The following is a 20,702-nucleotide window of genomic DNA, read 5'->3' on the forward strand; positions in this document are numbered from 1 at the left end:
AAGTCGTCGTATATACTAAGTAGAAATCCTTACCGGGACCGGAGAACCATGTGGAGACGTCAGTTGTTTGGCTTTGTTGCTCAGCTGTGTCTTTATAACTAGATCCTGATTTTTGTAAGAACCTTTTGTCTGTTTTAAATGCACGCCAAGGTGTTACCCTTAAATAATAAACGTGAAACATAAAATGGCATGGGCACGGATTGGAGTTATCGAGTCAGGCGCCCAGGTTAAGGTGATTTACTCTCGATTACTCTCCGCCTGCCGTAGGATCACAGCCAGTTGCACTGGGGTTGCGACAAGCCGTTTTGGACGTTAGGTTACCGGGCAGGCGAAAGCAAAAACAATCAAAATGCCAACTCCGTAATTCACGTCGAAGTGGCGCAACTGAGTTGTTGTGTATGATGTCGTTATTATGACCGTTCGATCTCGGCCACAATGTTTGTTTATTTATCCGATGTACGAAGCGTGTTTACATTATAGTGTCCGGTCATTTGACAGGTTAACCATGCGGAACAATGAACACCGGGTTCTGCTGCAAGGATTTGTTGCCCAAGTTAGTTTTGCAGCAGCTGTGGTGTTGAAGTAGTTGACATTTTTGGGGTATGTTAGAATCACATAATATACGCGCTGCAGTTACATGTCGGCATTGAATTTGTTTCAGAAACTGTAATTTTGAAAGACATTGCGATTTAGCTCTATTGGAAATAACCTTTTTGGAGGCGGTCAGAGGTCGTTTGTAAATATTTGTTATTTAGTCACGCGGTTCGGTCCAAAACACGTATAGAACCGCGCAATATTATTAATACAATAGTCGATATGTAATGAAAATAGACCAAAAATTTGCATGTTTCTTTGAAATAAGTCAAAAACCGGCACAATGCCAGGGAGATTGCTGTCCTTGATAAAGCTGGACAAGGCAAAGTGCAAAGGTCATAACTGGCAAACACCACGTGACAGCTGTTTTGCTGCGTCAATGTATGCTGTGCACCGCTGTTGCCCTGGTGCGGATTGTTTTCTGATAACATCTTAAGAGCGGTAATCGATCGACAGCATGTCAGGGTAGCTTGGTTCACTGATCCAATATAGTTTGTATTATTTTTTCTGTTAGCGAATAATTTGAGTTTCTCATAATTATTTGGAACACACCTGCGGTTGAATTCTTGCCGAAACGACGTACCGGCAATAATTATTTAACCATTCTGCAGAACGGGGTATACGGACCGTTCCTTACTTTTAGCACTGGGAAGCATTGATGCAGAGCGTTTATGTTCGCACTGTTCAGTATTTGCTGGTGACCGAAAACTAACTTATATCCAATCAGATGTGGTGTCGGCCTAAACCTGTTTTAGCGAAAGGCAACATACGGCAAGCATTCGATCCGACAGTATATGTTATAAGTAGCCCAAAAGATGACGGCGGCTACATCGTCACTGTTAGTATACCGCACAACAGTTGCCGTAGTCAGCTGCATTGGTGAGACCTGATAGGTCGAAACAGTGGCCCTGTCTTCGACACAATTCGAACAAAACACAAAATTTGAAAACTAAATGTTAGCGGAATGATCATCTAATGCATTGTTCGTTGTGGCCTATGGTAAGTCTGCGGGTTTGGGGTTGTTTTAGTTGCCAGCTATAACTGAACTTACGTCTGTGTGTTTTTACCACAGGCTACTAATGTGACACTGTACGCACGCTTATTTTATTGAATAGAAAGACACGTTGCAATATCAGGCGGCTACAGTTAAGTAGCCGAGCGCGTTGTTGACTGAACGAGGAACTGCTACTCCTGTTTAATAAGCGAGTTCCATTTAGTTCGTTGATGTCGGGTTTAGTTGTGTGTCATATTATGTGAACAGGTAGCACAGCATTTACAGTAAAGTGCGATAAAAAGGTCTGTCGTCGAGCCGGATGCCAGAAGGTCGCGGGAGAAACTCTCCCTCCGCCACAACAAAACCCACTCTGAAAATCAGTCAAAACCGCGATTGTTACGCATCGATGGCCGCAACCGCCAACCGCATCTTGTGTGCAGCGGCTATACTCTGCCTGCGTTCTAGTTGTGTTTGCAGGGTCCGTGCACGTACACACACTATTATTTTTAAGCCATGTGTAGAATTACAATGAGAATTTTTGGAATATCCGGAGCAGGATTCTGATCACTTGTTCAATTTCTCAAAGGATTGACCACTGATCCTACAAAAAACATTTTGGTATTTCAAAACTTGAGGTCAAGGTTCAAATAAATCTTTGCTATTTTAAACATTAGCGACAATACCGGGTGGAATTAGGAGTGCTGCAATTCCGTAGTGCTTTTGTGTACGAGCCGCCACTGAACAATATTAACGTAGTCTCTGGTTTTGATTGCATGCCTATCGTTATATCGTTCGCTGTAGCAAATATGGTCACGGTTTGTGAACTCCCCTTCTTAGGATTCATAGGACTAACAATTATCACTTAATTAAGAGTGAAACTCTACCTATTATGCCCATCACTGCAGTAGCTTAATTAATTATAAATATTTTAGGTTCGTTTCACATGTCATGTTTTTACTTTTAAAGGCCTTAAGTTGCTGTTCTTGGTGTGACAAGCATTAATAAAAAGTGCTGTTGCCATGGCAACCATTGAATGTGTGCAAATTTCCCTGGATGGAAATGTCTGTGAGGTTCTTTGGAAGGACTCTCATATCAGCAGGTATTAATCATGCATTCTGGTATAGGTTGGCCATGCATTCTGGTATAAGTTGACCATGTATATTGGTATAATGACTATGCACACTAATATAAGTTAACCATACAACCTAGTGTCGGTTTACCAGTTGTCGGGGTATGTCCCCGCTGGGTGACCGAGGGGTGCGACTGCGTCTCGGGCCTCGCACCCAAAGGATCCGACTGAGTCTCGATGGCAACTCGGCCTCGTAGGCAACTTGCCTTCTCTATCTCAAGGTTTACTGTTGGGGTTAAAGAACTCCTTTACACAAGTCTGTGCGTCTTCTAAATAATCTAACTCCCGACTAAACACATACATCCACCAAGCTTCAAGCCAGTCCAAAGTTGTTCATAAATCCATTTATTGATATAATCCAACGAATAAATCCAAGTACAGTACAGCAACATTTAAAACACACCGATTTGGCAGGCACTAGTTGCTCTGCTTATTTAGTCTGCGGTTGGCCACACGTATTGATGCCTTATTTGGAGTTGTTGCGCAACTTGAATGCAACTTGAAGGTGGCCGATTTGGTCGATTACGTCAGTTATTTATATAGCTTAATTAACTAAGTGCCCTAATAGGTTATTTATATATAGGTAGACTTTGTTTTCAGAATAACTGAAAGTAGTTATGTTTATTTTAGCTTTATTTATCATTTGCGAAAGAAGTACTTGTGTTTAAATTAACCTTTATTTATTATTTGCCAAAGAAATGCCTGTAATTATTTCAACTTGATTTACGTAGTTAGTTTGGTTGCCTAAGTTACCTATATGACTTCATTGCCCAAATTACATGGTTTATAACACAACTATAATGTGGCTGCTTCTACCGGCTAAAATTTTTTCACCTGCCACCAGCTCGGCAGGTTTTTCCTATTAAATTGTCCGGTCAGGAATTGACCTAAACCGGAAATGAGTTCTTCTTTTTTCCCATGTCGTTTTATTGGACATGCGTTGAACGCGTGATTACAATGACTTTGGTTTTAACTCTCGGTCATAAGATAGTTATACGCTTTGGACCTTTTTTAGAATATACATGTGTTGTGCGGCGACACTAGTATAAGTTACCATGCATTCTGGTATAAGTTGACCATGTATATTGGTATAATGACTATGCACACTAATATAAGTTGACCATACAACCTAGTATAAGTAACCATGCATTCTGGTATAAGTGACCATGTATTCAAGGGTATAATGTTCACCATAAGTAGGCTACTTTAATGTATTCATAGAACGCTTAAGTCACTTCTTTTGTTTTTTTATTAAATGTTTGTGCATGTTGCCTGGCTACTGAGGTATAAAATAATTTTGTGTAATGTAGGTTTCACGCCAAATGGCTTCGTTACAATTGCCGGTGTGATGATTGCCGAGCACCATTTCCTGGGGTTTACAGAGTAGACGTGCTTAAATTCAAGGACGGTTTGACAATCAGTGATGCTCATGTCACTGAAGATGGTGAGAGGTTCAAATTTAAGCACTAAATTTTGTTGACTTGGATAAGGGCTACTATATCCGATTGTAGGATTGTGCACTGTTTGGCTTGACTCAAACAAAATTATATGTCTGCAAGGTTACCATCTTTACTTGTGATTGGGTTTAGGTATTTTAAAGTTGCTTTAGCCACAGGAATCCACATTTCAAATATGCTTTCGCTCAAATGACTTTAAATGCTACTTTTTTGCTACAAGAACCAAGCTCAGGTGCATTTGGGCATTTCTTAATCGTCTCCCACTCTTAATTAGGATAGAAGATCATGGGATTCAACTGTTTATTGAAAAATAACTTTAATCTGTTAGGTGTCGAACTTCGAACTCAGTACAAGGGTGATGTCCCGTACGACCACGTGACTCGCCATCCAGTCGATTGGTTGAGTGCCAAGTGCTATTGTGACGTATGTCTTGCTAAGAAAATAGATGAGCGTGACGTCATAACTCCCAACATAACATGTCACGACAAAGAACGGGGGATTCCCCAAATGGAAAATGGGGAAATAACCAAGGACCCGGATCGTGGTTTGTTCAAGTAAATTATTTAACATTACAGAAAATTGATATTAATAAATAAGTTTACAATAACCTTGAAACTGCTAAAGTAAAATACCGTCCTTCCTCATATTTATCAGTTACCGTGCACTCAATATATAACTGCTTGCGGAAATCCACGCACTGCTAACTTAACGACCAACGCCTATTTTAGCATTTTTTATTGCTTAAATTATTTCATAGAATGACGAAGTGTTTGGTTGAGAAGGGCTTCTGTGTAGTCAAGAACGTTCCTACTGAACCTGGCACTGTGGTTGAGGTAATATTTTGATGTCAGACTTCAATTAACAGGGCAGTGTAGCCACACGAGCTACGTAATTTATGCGTACGCTTTTTCATAAGTTGTTGAACGTTATCCATCGTTATGTGGAGAAGCATGGGTTTTTATCAGGCAAGATTGTCTATAGTCGCACCAAACTGTACTGAGATTTATATCACGTTTGTGCACATTTCTTCAATCGCACGTTTGTTTCATAAGTTGCGGATCGGAAAGTTTTAGAAAGTATTGTTAATTTGAACGAGACAGGAGATTCGTTGTTGCTGATGACGTATTTACCAGTAAATCTTCTTTGCAGTTTGCGAAGCAACTTGGTTACATCGAGTCCTCAACATATGGCGAGGTATAAAAATTCAATATCACGGTGAAAATCACCGACATATATTACGTCATAACTACGTAACGTAGTATCAAATTCATAATTACTTGCGCTGTTTGTATTATCATGTTGTTATTATTTGTACAAGAAAATCCAATGGCATGAGTTGATATAAAGTAAATATCTTTTTTGAAATATCGTGGGTTAATGGTTGGGTATACGACACCAGTTGTTAGCAACAAGCAATTGTATTTTTATATTTTGATTCTCTGAGTTCTATTCTTTGTTTAAATAAAAAACATATTCTTTTAACTTTTCAATGTCAGATATTTGACGTGTATGCGAGAGACTCTGAAAACGCGGCTTACACCAACTTGCTGTTGCCTTTCCACCAAGATCAAATATATTACGAATCCGGACCAGGAGTGCAGCTTTTACATGCAATAAAGTAACGCTATATTCATGAACCATTATATAACAAGCTGTAGTACACCTATATCCACTGTGTAGCGCACTGTGACTCAACAAATACTTGGTATCGAATAGCGTCTTTGCCAGGTTTTCTGCTGACCACTGCTCATCATTCACTCCGTTGCTTCTACATTAAATATTGCAGGTTTGACGAATGTGTGGAGGGAGGAGAATCAAAGTTAGCTGATTTGTTCGAAGCAGTTCAAATCCTTCAGCAAGAATCTCCACAACATTTTCGTACATTGGTTGAAGTGCCATCTATGTACGATACCATTGATCTGGATGGAAAAGTGCCAAGATACTTTGAACACCAAAAATATCCGATCCATCTCGACTACTTTGGAAAGGTCTGTAGAAATTTGTACAGTGTTAACGTTGCAGTAATAACGCTCGTGTCTAAATTCACTGTTTCAAAATTTAAACTTGTTGGGGTCCCAATCCGTTTATTTATCTCGTTTCGACATGACAAGTAAAGCGGCCTGCTGGTATTGTCACGATAATGCTTTGCACTGGTTTTGCAAGAGACTGACTAGTAGCTCGTGCTAACAAAGTCGTTTACTAGTCAGTCTCTTACAAAAGCATTATAGGTATAGACCAGATACGGACACGGCGAATTAAATGGTATTGTTAGTTCTCATCACTGACGCTTGCGTTGACTAGCGATGACCCTGTAGGTCAAAACTGCTGAGCTCCCAGTCAGTCGGTAGAGCATGGGGTTTTGTGAGCCGAGGATCGCGAGTTCAAACCTCACCGGGAGCTTGATTTTTTATATCTCGCTTCAACTTGTCCGAAAAAAGTAGCTGATCCATTTGGCTGCGATGTCAATGAACCTTAACGTTAGAACTGACAACGTTATGTTTCAAGGTGGTGGAAGTAAATTGGCATCCCGCAATTCACTGCACGCCACAAATACGTGAGCAAGACGTGGACAGATATTATTTAGCTCATGAAGCTATGTTGAAAATCATCAGGCGAAAAGAAATTCAGGTTTGTCAAAAACCTGATTTTTTTAAGATGTTGAAATAATCTAGCTTTTTGTTATTTCTTCAGTTATTTGTTAAGTTTCTGTAGGACTTTATCCACTATTTCAAACCTCGACATTTTTCTTTGGGGAATATTTTCGGTTTTGTGAAAACAAAGCAATTTTTACGATTATGCACAATGATATCATGTCTGACATCGTTAATAGACTTTACCAAGCTCAAGACCTCTCACAAATGGAGGTCGGAACACATTTTCATCAAATTCACTTTTCCGTTTCCAATAAAAAAAAATCTTTAAATGAACTCAGACAGAGTCACTGTTTCGACCTTAGTCGATAACCTGTAAAGTTTTATCGGTGTCCATGTTGTTCTAACGTTTCTTTGTAGTTTACTTATGTTGTGGTGTTCTGCGCAAAAATAGCATTATTTGATTTTACCTATTAGTTCTCATCATTGCGGCTTAGTTGCTTGTATTAAAATCTTGTTCGAAAAGTTTTAAGGAGCATTTTTTCTTTAATTTGTTTCAGTACCGATTTAAAATGGAGCGTGGGGACCTGGTTATTTTCAACAACAGGAGAATGTTACACGCTCGTGAGGCTTACGTCACGAATGGGGGAGCCAGGCACCTGCAGGTACACAGTCATGTTTCAGCATCATATTAAACAAAAACCACAACGCTCAACTATAGGGCTCAGTGCAAATCTGTTGTTTGTTTATTTATCGCAGGGAACTTATTTAAAACTTGACGACTTGAAAAGCAAATACGTGACCCTTGCTCACAAGCTTGGAGTCAAAGTCGTCCCACCGAAAATTGGAAATAATTCTTCGTTTTAAACACGCCATTGTAATGCAAATATCTTTAAAATTGTGCATTCCAAATCGCCCTTATATATGCAGAGTTAACCTAACCGCTTAAATTTAACGTGCATCTGCTAATGTTACTTGGACTAAAGGTGTTGTGTACTTTCGTTATAAAAATTGTCTTCAAGTGTTTTTATTTGGTTGTTGTAGCAATCCACGCTTGTGCGTGTAATATTTCTTTACAGTAGTTTTACCATTACTTAACGCCAGCCTGTTCATCATTCTCCGCCAGTACTCGTAAGTTAAAAATATTGATTGTCCAGGCATGTTGGAGTCATTTAATATTTAACATTTAGTGATGCCAAAAGGCCCTAATATGCAACCTCTCCCAAGTATTCGCTTCGTAGTGTTCCGACACAATACAATTTTCTGACATCTTGCCGTTAATTAGTTTTGACTTGAAAACATTTTGCATACATATTTTACCCAGTGGGATCTACGTGATTATCTTGTGTTTTGATAATAACTTTTCTTGCCTACACGTTCCATCCACTATCGCAATAACATTGGTTGCAATTTTGTATATCTTATTCAACATGAATTGTGATGTCATAATTTCAAGTACAATTTGCAACGCCTTTGGACAAAACGTATCGTTTTTTGATTGATTATATTTTAACTTTTTGTAACCACCATAAAAATTATTAACCGGTAAAATCATGCTGGGTGTTATGTGCAGCCTGGCATGAAATCGTGTAGAGGGTTTGACGGCAGCGAAAAATAAATTCGGGGCCGGTGCATCCATATAAGGCAAATTAGGCAACCGCTTGAGGCGCACATAGCCTTTACTGGTCGCTAAACTGTCCTGGTTTGGTAAAGCGCCCGATACATATCCCCAAAAATGACATATCGGCGTTACCTTTCTAACTATTGCTGTAGATGCAATCTGCATGAACACTAATTTCCTCTGCACAAAAGGTGCGCGAATAAAAATGTTCAGCAAGAGTGGAATGCGGGCTGAAAAAGGTTTGTAAACCTTCGTAGCGTAGGGTTCACTGACAACGGAGCCAAGCAATCTCCACGTTTTCCTTTGTCGATATGAATTGGCTGTTGACGGCACAAACGAATAGAATGGTATGCCAAGCACAGAACTTGACGTAGCCAGAATGGTATGCCAAGCAAAAATGACGTAGCCAACGGAGCGTGCAAACAGAAGTTGAAAACAGTGCATTGGGTTTACGGTAGTGTTAGTACGGTCGTTGCTAGTCACGTAACATCATAGCTATTTTGCGCACATTTAGAATGGTAATAAATACCAAATCCGTGCAGCTTAATGGAAATTCAGTAACATACAAAAAGCTCAGTGTGTGGCGAACGGCAAATCATTTATGTTTGTGATAATCTTGTTGTCTCTTGGAATAATTTTACAACCACCAACTTGGCGCAGGTCAACAAACGTGTTGCTACTGTTTAATATTCAGTATGTTAAAAGTTTTGTGATAACTTCTTAGTAAAAAGCAGCTTAAATGCTTATAGTTTGTAGTCGTTCGCTACAGCGAATAGTGTCACGGTCTTTGCGCAGTGTTTTTATGATTCAGCATTTTACGTAACAATGCATTTCACAGGCGCGACTCCTTGAAGTTCAGGATACTGTTTCGATTATATAGTACGCAGTTTCTTCAACTATGTCAGTGGTTCCCAACCAGGGGGGAATTCCCCACTAGAGGAGAATTTTGTAATTTGTAGGGGGGAATTTGTGTCACAATATTAATCTCTTAGTTTAATTTCTGTTCTAAGAATTAAAATAAAATGTTAATGTAAACGATATTTTAGCAAACTAAATTTGTAGGGGAGGAATTAGATTTGAATATCGACTAAAAGGGTGCACAGGACAAAAAAAGGTTGGGAACCACTGAACTATGTAGAAGTAATTGAGACAACAAGGATCAGTGAGTTGCAGACAGTGTACCTTGTTTCAAATATCATCAGTAACCAGCTGTACAAATGAGCTCTAAGGCGCACACGTGCTTTGTATAGTCGGTTTTGTTTCAACTTACGAGCTGACGTTTGTACGTCATCTGATAAAAAGATTTTGCCGGCGGTAAGTGTGTGTGGAGCCCAATATATACAAGAGGTCGAAATGCATCAACTTATTACTTATACGTAACTAGATAATAAACACACGAAATAAAATGGCACCAATAGAATGACAAACTTGTTCGCGTTCACGTCTTTGTTAAGTTTGTTAAGTTTTGTTATGGCTAATCCAACGCACAAGGTCGACTTTAAGAACCCAACAACCCTTTGTTTTTATCACTATCATAGGCAACTCTGTTCGGCTTCTAATCTCAACAATTGCGCTTATTCAACTCCCCCCTTTTTTACTTATCGTAACTTCACCGTACCATTTTGCGGATCGCCTTCATTCTACACTTAAAATGATTGTAGAAAGCAATCGAAACGTCTGTACCATGAAGTTCTCAACCATTGCATTGGCTATTTTGTTTGTATTAAAGATATATAAAACCTTTAGGTATGTTCTAAGCACATAACATATTTTAAGGTAAAAAAGCATTTTTCGGTCCCTACGCTGCCATTTCCCATCCTGTACAAAGCTTGCAAATCATTCAAAGGATTTATTTGTACAGTTTTTGTGGATTAGAGCACATTTCTTGTAGATTAGAATGATGTTGTTGCTGTCACTTGCGACATGTGGATGCGACGCTTAGCAACGTTGACAATTGTCGCAGTCGTCTCAGGATGTAGACAATATTACTCTTGTTTTAATTACTTCTGTGAAAGTGGTTTTGCTTTCCTGCTAATTTGATAACTGTTGGTAATTTCATTTAACAGCAGTTTGGTAAACTTTTTGCGTGATGTCTGCTTGATAAGTAGATAAATAAAATATAATTTGTGATTTTGACCAACTGCGGGTTTCTCTACAAATGGTTGCAGAGTTCGTCCATGTTAACCTTCGATCCGTTGAATTAACGAGTTATGTTAGGAAAGCGTTGGACACGTATAAGCTGTTCCGACAAGGCTGGTTCTTTTTGAATAAGAAACTGAGGATGCCCGTGCAGGCGAAATCGATTTTTCAGTGTGAATGATAAAAGCACCTGACTTCAAACTGAAACTTCTAAAAGTTTTAAATTATTCACAGTTTCGACAATGTATGCAAACTGCTTGAAAGGCATTGGTATTTGGTGGGCGCTTTGTAAATTACGCTTTGGCAAATAACCAGACAGAAGTAGGTGTTTAGTACTGGTTTGCAAAATACCAGTACGATGGTTTGCGCGACTTACGAGATAATTCGTCATTCTGGTACCAGTACTTGTTTCCAATTGCTGATAATTGCTCCACGTAGTTGAAATCATAGGTTAAACTTTGTTGAAATAATGTAACCGTAATCATATTCAATATTGCATTAATAATTGTTACGATTGTCCCACATTACCATGGTAGGCTATTGGTTCAATAAAAATAGCAACGTTTTATTGTACTGCGGTATTGCCATGTTCGGAAGCTATTGATGTGATGTTGTCAGTCACGTGTTTCGTACACACCAACAGTCACACTATTTTTTATATGAAGTCACACTATGTTCAAATTTTCCTTATGAATGTTTTGCTAGTTTCTATAGTTTTAGGGGGGGTTATATGCTTGAGGTTATTGCTCGATGTGTGACAAGGTGTTCACGAAAGCTACTGTTGTCATGGCGACCATTGAATGTGTGCAAGTTTCCCTGGATGGAAATGTGTGTGAGGTTCTTTGGAAGGACTCTCATGTAAGCAGGTAGTGATCATGCATTCTAATATGTCGACCATTCATACAAAAGTGACCATGCATTTAGACCATACCAGTCTAGTATAGGTGGCCATGTATTCTTGTACAAGTAACCATGTAGTCTGACCATGCATTCTTGTGTAAGTAACCATGCATTCTGACCATACACTCTAATATAAGTTGAAATCGGCCGTCAAGCCAATTTCGTAGGGCCTGGTGGGGTTTTGTTTCACATGAAGTAGGCAGCTAACACTACTCTTGTTTCAGTTGAAATAGGTTCCTCCGTATTTGATAACTGGTAGTAGTTTTATTTAACATTTCGCATAAGTGTGATGTCCGCTTATTGAAGTAGATCAATAAAGTATCATTGTTTTTTTTTTACCTATTACAGGTTTCACGCCAAATGGCTTCGTTACAATTGCCGGTGTGACGATTGCCGGCCACCATTTTCTGGAGTGTACAGAGTAGACATTCTTAAATTCAAGGACGGTTTGACGATCAGTGATGCCCACTTCACTGAAGATGGTGAGAGGTTTGCATTTAAGCACTGAAGTTTGTTGAATTAAGAGTGATGATTAACATTTCTTTGTTGTTTGAAAATTTCAAATGACGTCTACCTTGCTAGTATGAACAATATATGCGCGGTTTCGAATTCTCTACAAATACTTTTTTGTCGGCAAAATATTTGTAATGAAAAAAATAGTTTGGTTGGTATCATATATGACATATATGTGCTTTCTCCATTGTGTTTATACGGTCCTCATTGAAATCGAAATCTGAATGTAAACATTTTTCGAAATCTGAATGTCAACAAGTTATTTGTAAATGTAGCATTTGAATATGATCGCTTGATTAAACCAAATGTATATTTCGGAATGCCGACGACGTCAATCAGTCAGATACCTAACTAGTTTACGAACTACCACATATGAACCACATTGCAGTATACTGTGACCAAGCAAATGCTTGGGAACCAATGGCGTCTTTCGCCCTGTATCACGTATATCATGTACGAGTATTGCGTTCCGTCCAAACATTCTTTCCATAATCTGTTAGGGGTCGAACTTCGAACGGAATACAAGGGGGACGTCCCTTCTGACCACGTGACCCGCCACCCAGTCGATTGGTTGAGAGCGAAATGCTACTGTGACGTGTGTCTTGCTAAGAAAATAGATGAGCGTGACGTCATAACTCCCAACATAACGAAAAAAGAACGAGGAATTCCCCAAATGGATAATGGAGAGATAACGAGGGACCTGGATCGTGGTTTGTTCAAGTAAATTATTTAACAATGCTAAAAATTGACGTATTATTTTCTTAATATTTACGTTGCTCCGATAACTTGTTGAGACTTTTTTCCATAGATTGACAAAGTATGTGGTAGAAAGGGGCTTTTGCGTTGTCAAGAACGTCCCTATCGAACTTGGGACTGTGACTCAGGTAATATTCGACAACATACACAATTCAATTTAACCCAAACGCCTTTTGCAGTTCACGAATCAGCTTGGCTACATCGAGACCACCACGTACGGCGAGGTACCCATCAATACTACAGTGCAATATTATAAACCTAGAAATTTGTTGTGTTCTGATAACCATGTGGACGACAACATGTTGTAATTTATTATTGTTTGTGTTAAATATTCTGTTCATATTGTTATATCTACAAACGTATTTGTCATACAACAAAGACACCTGACTCACTCTCATAGTAAAGTGACTGTGTGATCAAAATACCAACTACTGCTCTGATGGGCAAATGCTACAGAGCGTTAAGTATTAAACAACAATCATTCGCATTTCTTTCCCACGTGGTATTGAGGAAAAAACAATTTATTAAATCCACAGACGTCCGATATCGTAGCTCGAAACACGGAGAATATTGCTTTCACCAATTTCCAACTGCCTTTCCATCAAGATCAACTACAATATGAATGCGCACCGGGAGTGCAGTTATTTCACGCCGTAAGGTAGACATCTATACACCTGGTGCAACTACATTTGTCAGAACAAAATTACCAATTGAGAGAAAACAATTACCAAGTCCATATATTACTGACAAAACTGTTTGAAATAGAATATGCGTATAGACCAGGAAGAGTAAAGAAATTGTGTCTGTGCTTCGACCTTTTCTTTTATAGATCACATGACATGATCGGTAGAATCCCTTTGTTTTAGGGCAACCAATGTTCGTGGGCCGTAGAGGGACAGGGGCCCTGGTGCGCCGCACCGGTTGTACCCCTGTCTCGTGGGGTCTGTCTTTATGTTACTTTACCTTCAGGCTGTTTGGCTTAAAGCGCAGCTTCCCACCTAAACTTAATGTTTACGTATTAATCAGTTTACATGCGTGTCGAAACAGTGTACAGGTTATATAGGGGCAAACAAACACGCAAATTACGCATAGAGCTTAATTAGCAAATACGCACAGTAGTTCTGCAGGCTTAAGCCACATTGTATGGATACGTTGATTACTCTATAAACATTACACAGTCCCCTTTTGTTGAGTTAACTGTAGAGCAGAATACGCTATAATGCCATAACACTTAGATTGAACTACTCGTAATTCTAATCATATGTAACTCCATTGCTTCTGCATTAAATATTGCAGGTTTGACGAATGTGTGAAGGGAGGAGAATCAAAGTTAGCTGATTTGTTCGAAGCAGTTCAAATCCTTCAGCAAGAATTTCCACAACATTTTCGTACATTGGTTGAAGTGCCGTCTTTGTACGATACCATTGATCTGGATGGAAAAGTGCCAAGATACTTTGAACACCAAAAATATCCGATCAATCTGGACTACTTTGGAAAGGTCAAATAGTTTTTCACAGTAACGTTATGCCCTCAAGTGCCTGTGTTTAAACTTCCACAGTTGTATGCACAAAAGAGCCATAATAGTCAATGAGAGCTGATATAACATGATTTGGGTGAAAGCCGAGCCGATAGCGCTATTGGATCCCAAACAGTTGTTTGGCCATAGTGCGCTCCACGTGTTTCGTTTATGTTGTTTGGTACCTAGTTTGGTACTCAACATATCGACGATTGGCCGAAAGTATTAAAAAAGTGAAGCCCAAGAGATTTTCCATACCTAGAAAACAAGAATAAACGGCCGAGCTTAAAAGTCAGAAACTCACAGGTACGAATTCACTGTCATGACTCCATTGAGACGTCAGGTCATAAAGACGATTTGCAAGTCTACTGAAAAGTAATTTGGTTTTGTGTTGATAAAAGATATTAGATGAAACATATGAGTACTAACTCAGTGTTGAGTCTCCAAGTATGTTTCAGTTTAGTGCAACAAGAGTTGTAACAGTCTCTTCACATGCTAAATATTGCCGACTTCTGGCCTGGACGTTTTTATCTTGTATGTTATTAAACATAAGAAGTAACAAGTTTTGTTTCCAGGTGGCAGAAGTGAACTGGCACCCCGGCCTTCACTGCGCGCCACAAATACGTGAACAAGACGTTGACAGATATTATTTGGCCCATGAAGCTATGTTAAAAATCGTCAGGCAAAAAGTAATGCAGGTTTGTAAGTATATAAAAATAAATTTTATGTTTTTTGTATGATTTTGGTCTTTCGGAGTCATCAATTGTATTTGTTGCCAAATGCAGGTTCGTAGGATGTTTACTGCACAAAACATTTTTGTTTATATAAAAGCGATACCATATGTGAAAGCGATGCCATTTTATAGATTTCACTTCTCGATTAAAGGGCGAGGCGACGTAATTGTGGTTGTAATAGAATCAACACTTACATGAGAACGCAAACTTGTTTCGAGCCAAAAACTCTTTTAAAAATTTTACTTCAGGGTTTCCAGCCAAACATGCAATACCATCATCCTAGCACGATGACTATTACATAAGGTCTGTGCAATGCGAGTACATATTTGCTTTCTCCGGCATCAAACAACTGCTTCCGAAATAACAAAATGGAAAAATTGCTTTTGTTTATTGCAGTACCGATTTAAAATGGAGAGTGGTGACTTGTTGATTTTCAACAACAGGAGAATGCTTCACGCTCGTGATGCTTTTGAGGAAAACGGGGGAGTCAGGCACCTACAGGTAGCAGAAATCCTCCCCAATGATAAAAAAGACCTGTTTTTATTATTTTGTGATGTTTCCACCAAGAAGAATAACTAAAGGCTTAGCACTAACGTATGTCTAAGGGTTGGTGGGAAATAATGCTTGGGGGTAAGCACCAATAATCTGCATTTCTTCAAAATGATTACTCACATATATCGTTCCAAAACTCTAACCGACTTTTTGTTTTCAAAACCTAATTGCGCAATAGATGCAAAATAATTTGGAACTTTAACAAAGCGCCTGATAAGTTTCCCTGTGGAACTAGCACAGATTCACCCATCATACCTTTTTACGTCACACACAAGTTGGTGGTAAACGTAGGGATTGACGTACGAAGGTATCAGCACGTCCGCATCAACTCTATTTAACCGTTGCACGTAAAATAAGGCATCTTAGTGTTGCAACTACAACATAAAGCTAATCAGCGTGATGTGTCCAGTTTTATATATTTATGATATTTAGCTATGTGCCAGAGCGGAAAATACAAAGATAGAATTATTCGGATTTGGTTCCTATTCGTGTTATATATTTACAGGGAACATACTTGAAAGTTGACGACTTGAAAAGCAAATACGTGACTCTTGCTCACAAGCTTGGAGTCAAAGTCGTCCCTCCAAAAATTGGAAATAACTCTTCGTTTTAAACACGCCATAGTTATGTAAAATCTTGAGAATCGTGAGTTTTCGCACCTGTAGCCAGAGTTAACCTAACCACTTAAAAATTAATTGTATCCCTAACAATGTTTGTGTGGTAGCAATGATTTAAATAATCGTTTCATTTCTGTGTTATTGCAGTGTTCGTATTTTGAATGCATTGCAATTCTCGCTGTAGTGTGACACTGGTTTTTGCAGTAATCATAACAATGCAAACGCTAACCTCGGCGATAATCTCCGCCTGCACTCGTAAAAATTGTGAACTTTTTTTTCCAAGGGAGTTCTTACAGGATATTCAGGTGTTGGGTCATTGACTTTATTTGGTGTTACGGCTATTAAACCTGTTTAACTGAAAATAAATCTGTATTCACAATCACTATTTAAGATTATATTGCAACGATCCCACGACCAAAACCAGATATATTCGTCAGTGGGAAATCTCTGCGTTTACAAATATTCCCGCTCAGGTTCAACAGACGTCCTGTTTTTCCCTGGTAATTCCAGGATTTTGATGTTGAAATCAGCACCCGCATCAAATGGCAAAAAGTGTCCAAATGTCCGTAATTTTGATGATGACACCCATAACAGAACAGGCGCCTGTATAAAATGAAAAAGAAATAGAAAAGTTATTGAGGTTACTTTGAAAAAATTGGTGAAAATATAAAATTGATTGACGTGTCAACTATGCTTGAAAAGGGTTGTAGTCAATTGTTTTGGTCCCAACTCCTAATCTCTATGAATTCAAACATTTCGGACCCCCTTGCGCTGTACATTTCAAACATTTCGGACCCCCTTGCGCTGCACATTTTATTTCACCCAGATTTCTACGCCATATGGTGATATTTTAGGGCGCATGACTTCCATGGGAAACAGCATTGTTCTCAATGAATGAAACAAAAGGAGCGAGAATCGTTTAGTTTCGCCGTAAATTCTGATTTTTTTATTCTGGGGAACCGAACAGCCGTAAACAAACACAACAAAATTAAATTACATTTTTTATGCATGAAAAAATAGGTTTGTTTGTTTTATTTTTTTTTAGTACGAGCACTGGAGATGCCATTTTGGTGTAAATAATATTTCTATGATATTTCATAGTAAAAGATCTCACTGACGTTGGTTAGTCACTCTTTATGAGTAATTCGGTTAGAAAAATGGCTTTTAACTTATGTCTGAAGGTGTACTATTTGTTTTAGTGCAATTAGAGTTGTTGCAAAAAATACTTAGTTATACTGACTGTGTTGTTTATTTTACAAATTTTCTGTGCAGTTTGCTCAATAAACCCACATAAAAACACGATTGTTTAAGTATAATATTTTTTTTCGCAACAGGATTCATAATCGCCCAAAAGAAAAAGGCACTAAAATAAAAAAATGAGCGCTTCACCACATGCCTTTATAAAAGCTTGGATCTTCACAAACATGCCACCTGATAACTTGACAAAGCAGAGGAATGAAAGGGTTAGCAGTCTGTTCTCTTATACTGGCTTCGTTTGTTGTTGCATCTGATGCATTTCTAACTGAAGTAGGAAGACGACTTCTACGAGCTGCAGATGCGCTTTTTGCGTGAGTAAATTTTGCTTACTGGTCTTAAAGACGAACTTGACTTTTGTTTCTCTCGTTGAAACTGTTGAAACAGAAACGCTTCGAATATACACCAGTGTTTCGCTCAATTTGTTGGTAACAATTGCGTATAGGAATATAAAGTAGTATCGAACCACAACTAGTGAACTCTTGTATAAATAAGGTGAACTTTATATTTTTGTAGGATAGGAAGTGCACTCGACGAGTTTGAGAAAGATGGTGAGGGAATATTAAAAGGTTTTGTGCCACGTTAACAATAATTCTTTCGTAAATATTTGTGTTTCTTTCCCCGGTTAAGCGAAGTAATTGCGCCGCTCATATCTTAACATTATCTGCGCGTGTTATTTGATATTCTTAGAACGTCAAACTTGATGTCACACGAACCTTTTTATCTGCTGCATCACAGGTGAAGTTGTTTCCCTCTTCGACTACCATCCACCCTCAACATACTACGCACCACCACCACCAAACACAAGACGAAGACGTAGACGAGGACCTCGTATTTTTACCGTGACTCCAGTTCACGAACATCCACCACCCATTAGGTATGTTTGGGTTCCTGGTTTCAGTAGCCCGACTGCATACATTAACATTAGCATTATGTACCATCAACACTGCACACATTTAACACAGACATTGCGCAGCTCACTTTAAAACACATAATTGGCTTCATTGCTTAAACATAATTTTTGTGACGCGAAGCTTGCTGGTCACTTGATTGGCCATAAAAGTTTCGGCCCAGTTGGATGGTAGTTAAATTGCCATGAAAGACTACAGAAATCAGCCAGCGTTGCTCAATTTGACTGACAGATCTGTCTTGTGCGTATTAATGTCCACGAAACACAATTTACTATTTATGTTTTTAAATATATTTCAGTAATTATTGGCTGCACTCCTTTGAGTCGTTTAGTCGTTGTTTGACTCACTGACAATTATTTTATTTTTCAGGGACGAAATGATTGACAATCGTAAAGGTGCGGTAACACTCCAATATGTTTTGATATTATTTTGTGGAATTTCTTTAGTTTTCTGTGTTCAGAGGAAAAATAGGTGGTTTTGAGAAAAAAATTGAAAATATTTTTTCTTTTTACAGCAGTCGTAGATGAGGAGGATTTGATCACAGAAATCATGGAGGCGATGAATCAAGAAAATTAACTATGTCCTCAAACCTACACACACTTTGCATGAAATAAAAGAAACATGCCTATATTTTGTGCAGTGTATGAGCCAGCTTATTGTTATCACAAAAAGTTGATTAAATTGGGGTTTGTGCAGTCAAAAAGAGAAAAGTGACGTCACTTGCTAAGGTAATAATAAAAATAATAAAATAAGAGATCTTTTTCACGGTTTCAGTTTCAGATTTGGACCAAAGCCAAGACCCCATGCGTGCAAATCAAAATAAGCAATAACTACACAGAATAAACAGAATGAAATGCAAGCCGTAATAATCAAATTGTTATTGATGTGAAACGGTCACGCTATCTAATATCAGGGTGGTTTCTTTCTTTCTATGCTGGCGAACTTATTTTGATGACGTAAATATGGTGGCGGACATATTTTGATGACGTCATAGGTTCTCAAAATTTCTGCTTTCAGCCAAAGAATTCGAGTTCGGGGGTTCGCAAGGCTGTGACGTGCTGTAATTTTGCGTGTTTCCAGAGGAATTGTTAAAATGCGTAAACATATTTCGAAAAAAGGGTTTCACCAAGCACTTATCGCGAATATTCAGTTTGGCGCAGACCCCCTGACAACGCTCTGACGACCCCGTGTTAAGAACCACTGTCTGATACAATGTGGTCCAACTAAATTTTTTCGCGAGTCATAACAAACCATTAGTTTAATGCCCGTGCTAGCGTTGCTAGGCTACGAAATATCTTTATTAAACGTGTTTTAAACGGAATTACGGTACGAAGTTGCTGTTACACGAATAAAACAACAGTCGTACAAAGTTGTGTTTTAAAATGAATCGCGGGCCTGCAGTTGGATCACGCTGACCCAATACTTCGAAACCGTGGGTTGGATAACTGTGCTATGTGGGGGAGAGGTCTTATAAAGCAGAAAACAGAACTCACTCGCCTTGTTTCTATTTGCTAGTTACCTTTCACCTGGTAAAATATCAACGGATTGTACGGTTTATGACCGGAAAACTATAATGCGATCTAATAAGTATTGTTTTCTGACTATGGGTTATCATGCTCGGTTCCATTTTAAATTATGTGATATTGTTTTCCCCAACGCAGAAACAACACAACAAGTACTCATAATTTTTCTCTTTTATTACGTTGTTTTGAACTGATTATTTCAAAATATTTTCTTCTGATTTCCTTGTGGCTTCTGCAAAACGTGTATTGTTTAATGAAGTAGAAACAGAATTGATAAATGTTACAATTCCAGGGTCCTCTACTTTTTCAAAGATAAATTCAAAGATATTCTTGAACCTGTTGGTTTTCATTGCTTTTCTTCTTGTATTTCATCCAGAATTGCAGACTCGAAAGCTTCTTGCAACATAGCTTGAAAAAAATTTGGTGATCTTAATTATTTCTGTTAAAACGAGCAATATTAATAAACTTACCATCTCTCTCGTCGTCACTGCAAAATAAAGAACAAATTGATCAGTGTTTTTTCAAAACAAGTCAACAGCACACAAATGACTTCATACATAGACACGCATGCCATCTTATTACTTTTAACTGCACAAATTACTGTTGTTTTTTTTAAAAACAATAAAATAAACTTTGACGCTCTATCGCTGATATTTTAGGGCCAGAAAAAATAACCTTTTAAGCTAAAATCTTACCTCATGTTCTCCTCATCACCATACTGTTGGCCGTGTGGTTGGTAGCCTTGTTGTTGAGCTTGGTGATGAGCGTGGTGATGTGCAACGTGTGAGACAACCTTTCCACCAATGTGCAAAGCCTTGCGAAACCAACCGGCTTCAACACAAAACAACTGCACTGTGAGAAGGAACGTGACGCAGAAGACGAATTTCATCATGATGTCGTT

The 20,702-nt window shown here is 38.5% G+C and overlaps 3 protein-coding genes across 3 annotated transcripts in view; all 3 read left to right on the plus strand.

Annotated features, from left to right (window-relative positions):
* LOC145888774 (glucoside xylosyltransferase 1-like) overlaps positions 1-20,702 on the plus strand; it is an 83,672-nt gene that overhangs the window by 24,145 nt on the left and 38,825 nt on the right. The gene's annotated exons all lie outside the window — the stretch shown is intronic.
* LOC145888591 (gamma-butyrobetaine dioxygenase-like) lies at positions 2,555-8,314 on the plus strand. The gene is made up of 10 exons (XM_082979368.1): positions 2,555-2,687; positions 4,028-4,161; positions 4,503-4,728; positions 4,932-5,007; positions 5,324-5,368; positions 5,671-5,792; positions 5,961-6,162; positions 6,680-6,802; positions 7,326-7,430; positions 7,525-8,314. The coding sequence occupies exons 1-10, from the start codon at positions 2,608-2,610 to the stop codon at positions 7,630-7,632; spliced, it is 1,221 nt and encodes a 406-aa protein (XP_082835494.1). The 5' UTR covers positions 2,555-2,607; the 3' UTR covers positions 7,633-8,314.
* LOC145888590 (gamma-butyrobetaine dioxygenase-like) lies at positions 11,235-16,478 on the plus strand. The gene is made up of 10 exons (XM_082979367.1): positions 11,235-11,391; positions 11,774-11,907; positions 12,439-12,658; positions 12,747-12,822; positions 12,874-12,918; positions 13,231-13,352; positions 13,991-14,192; positions 14,786-14,908; positions 15,341-15,445; positions 16,002-16,478. The coding sequence occupies exons 1-10, from the start codon at positions 11,276-11,278 to the stop codon at positions 16,107-16,109; spliced, it is 1,251 nt and encodes a 416-aa protein (XP_082835493.1). The 5' UTR covers positions 11,235-11,275; the 3' UTR covers positions 16,110-16,478.

This window comes from Ascidia mentula, chromosome 2 (assembly GCF_947561715.1).
Source record: "Ascidia mentula chromosome 2, kaAscMent1.1, whole genome shotgun sequence".
Taxonomy (NCBI): Eukaryota; Metazoa; Chordata; class Ascidiacea; order Phlebobranchia; family Ascidiidae; genus Ascidia; species Ascidia mentula.

Excerpts from the sequence above, each read along its gene's own strand:
- LOC145888591 (XM_082979368.1), top strand. The coding sequence starts at position 2,608 with ATGGCAACCATTGAATGTGTGCAAATTTCCCTGGATGGAAATGTCTGT. Across the intron at positions 5,793-5,960 it reads CAGCTTTTACATGCAATAAA|GTTTGACGAATGTGTGGAGG; the intron begins GTAACGCTATAT and ends TAAATATTGCAG. Across the intron at positions 6,163-6,679 it reads ATCTCGACTACTTTGGAAAG|GTGGTGGAAGTAAATTGGCA; the intron begins GTCTGTAGAAAT and ends TTATGTTTCAAG.
- LOC145888590 (XM_082979367.1), top strand. The coding sequence starts at position 11,276 with ATGTGTGACAAGGTGTTCACGAAAGCTACTGTTGTCATGGCGACCATT. Across the intron at positions 11,392-11,773 it reads AAGGACTCTCATGTAAGCAG|GTTTCACGCCAAATGGCTTC; the intron begins GTAGTGATCATG and ends TACCTATTACAG. Across the intron at positions 14,909-15,340 it reads TCAGGCAAAAAGTAATGCAG|TACCGATTTAAAATGGAGAG; the intron begins GTTTGTAAGTAT and ends TGTTTATTGCAG.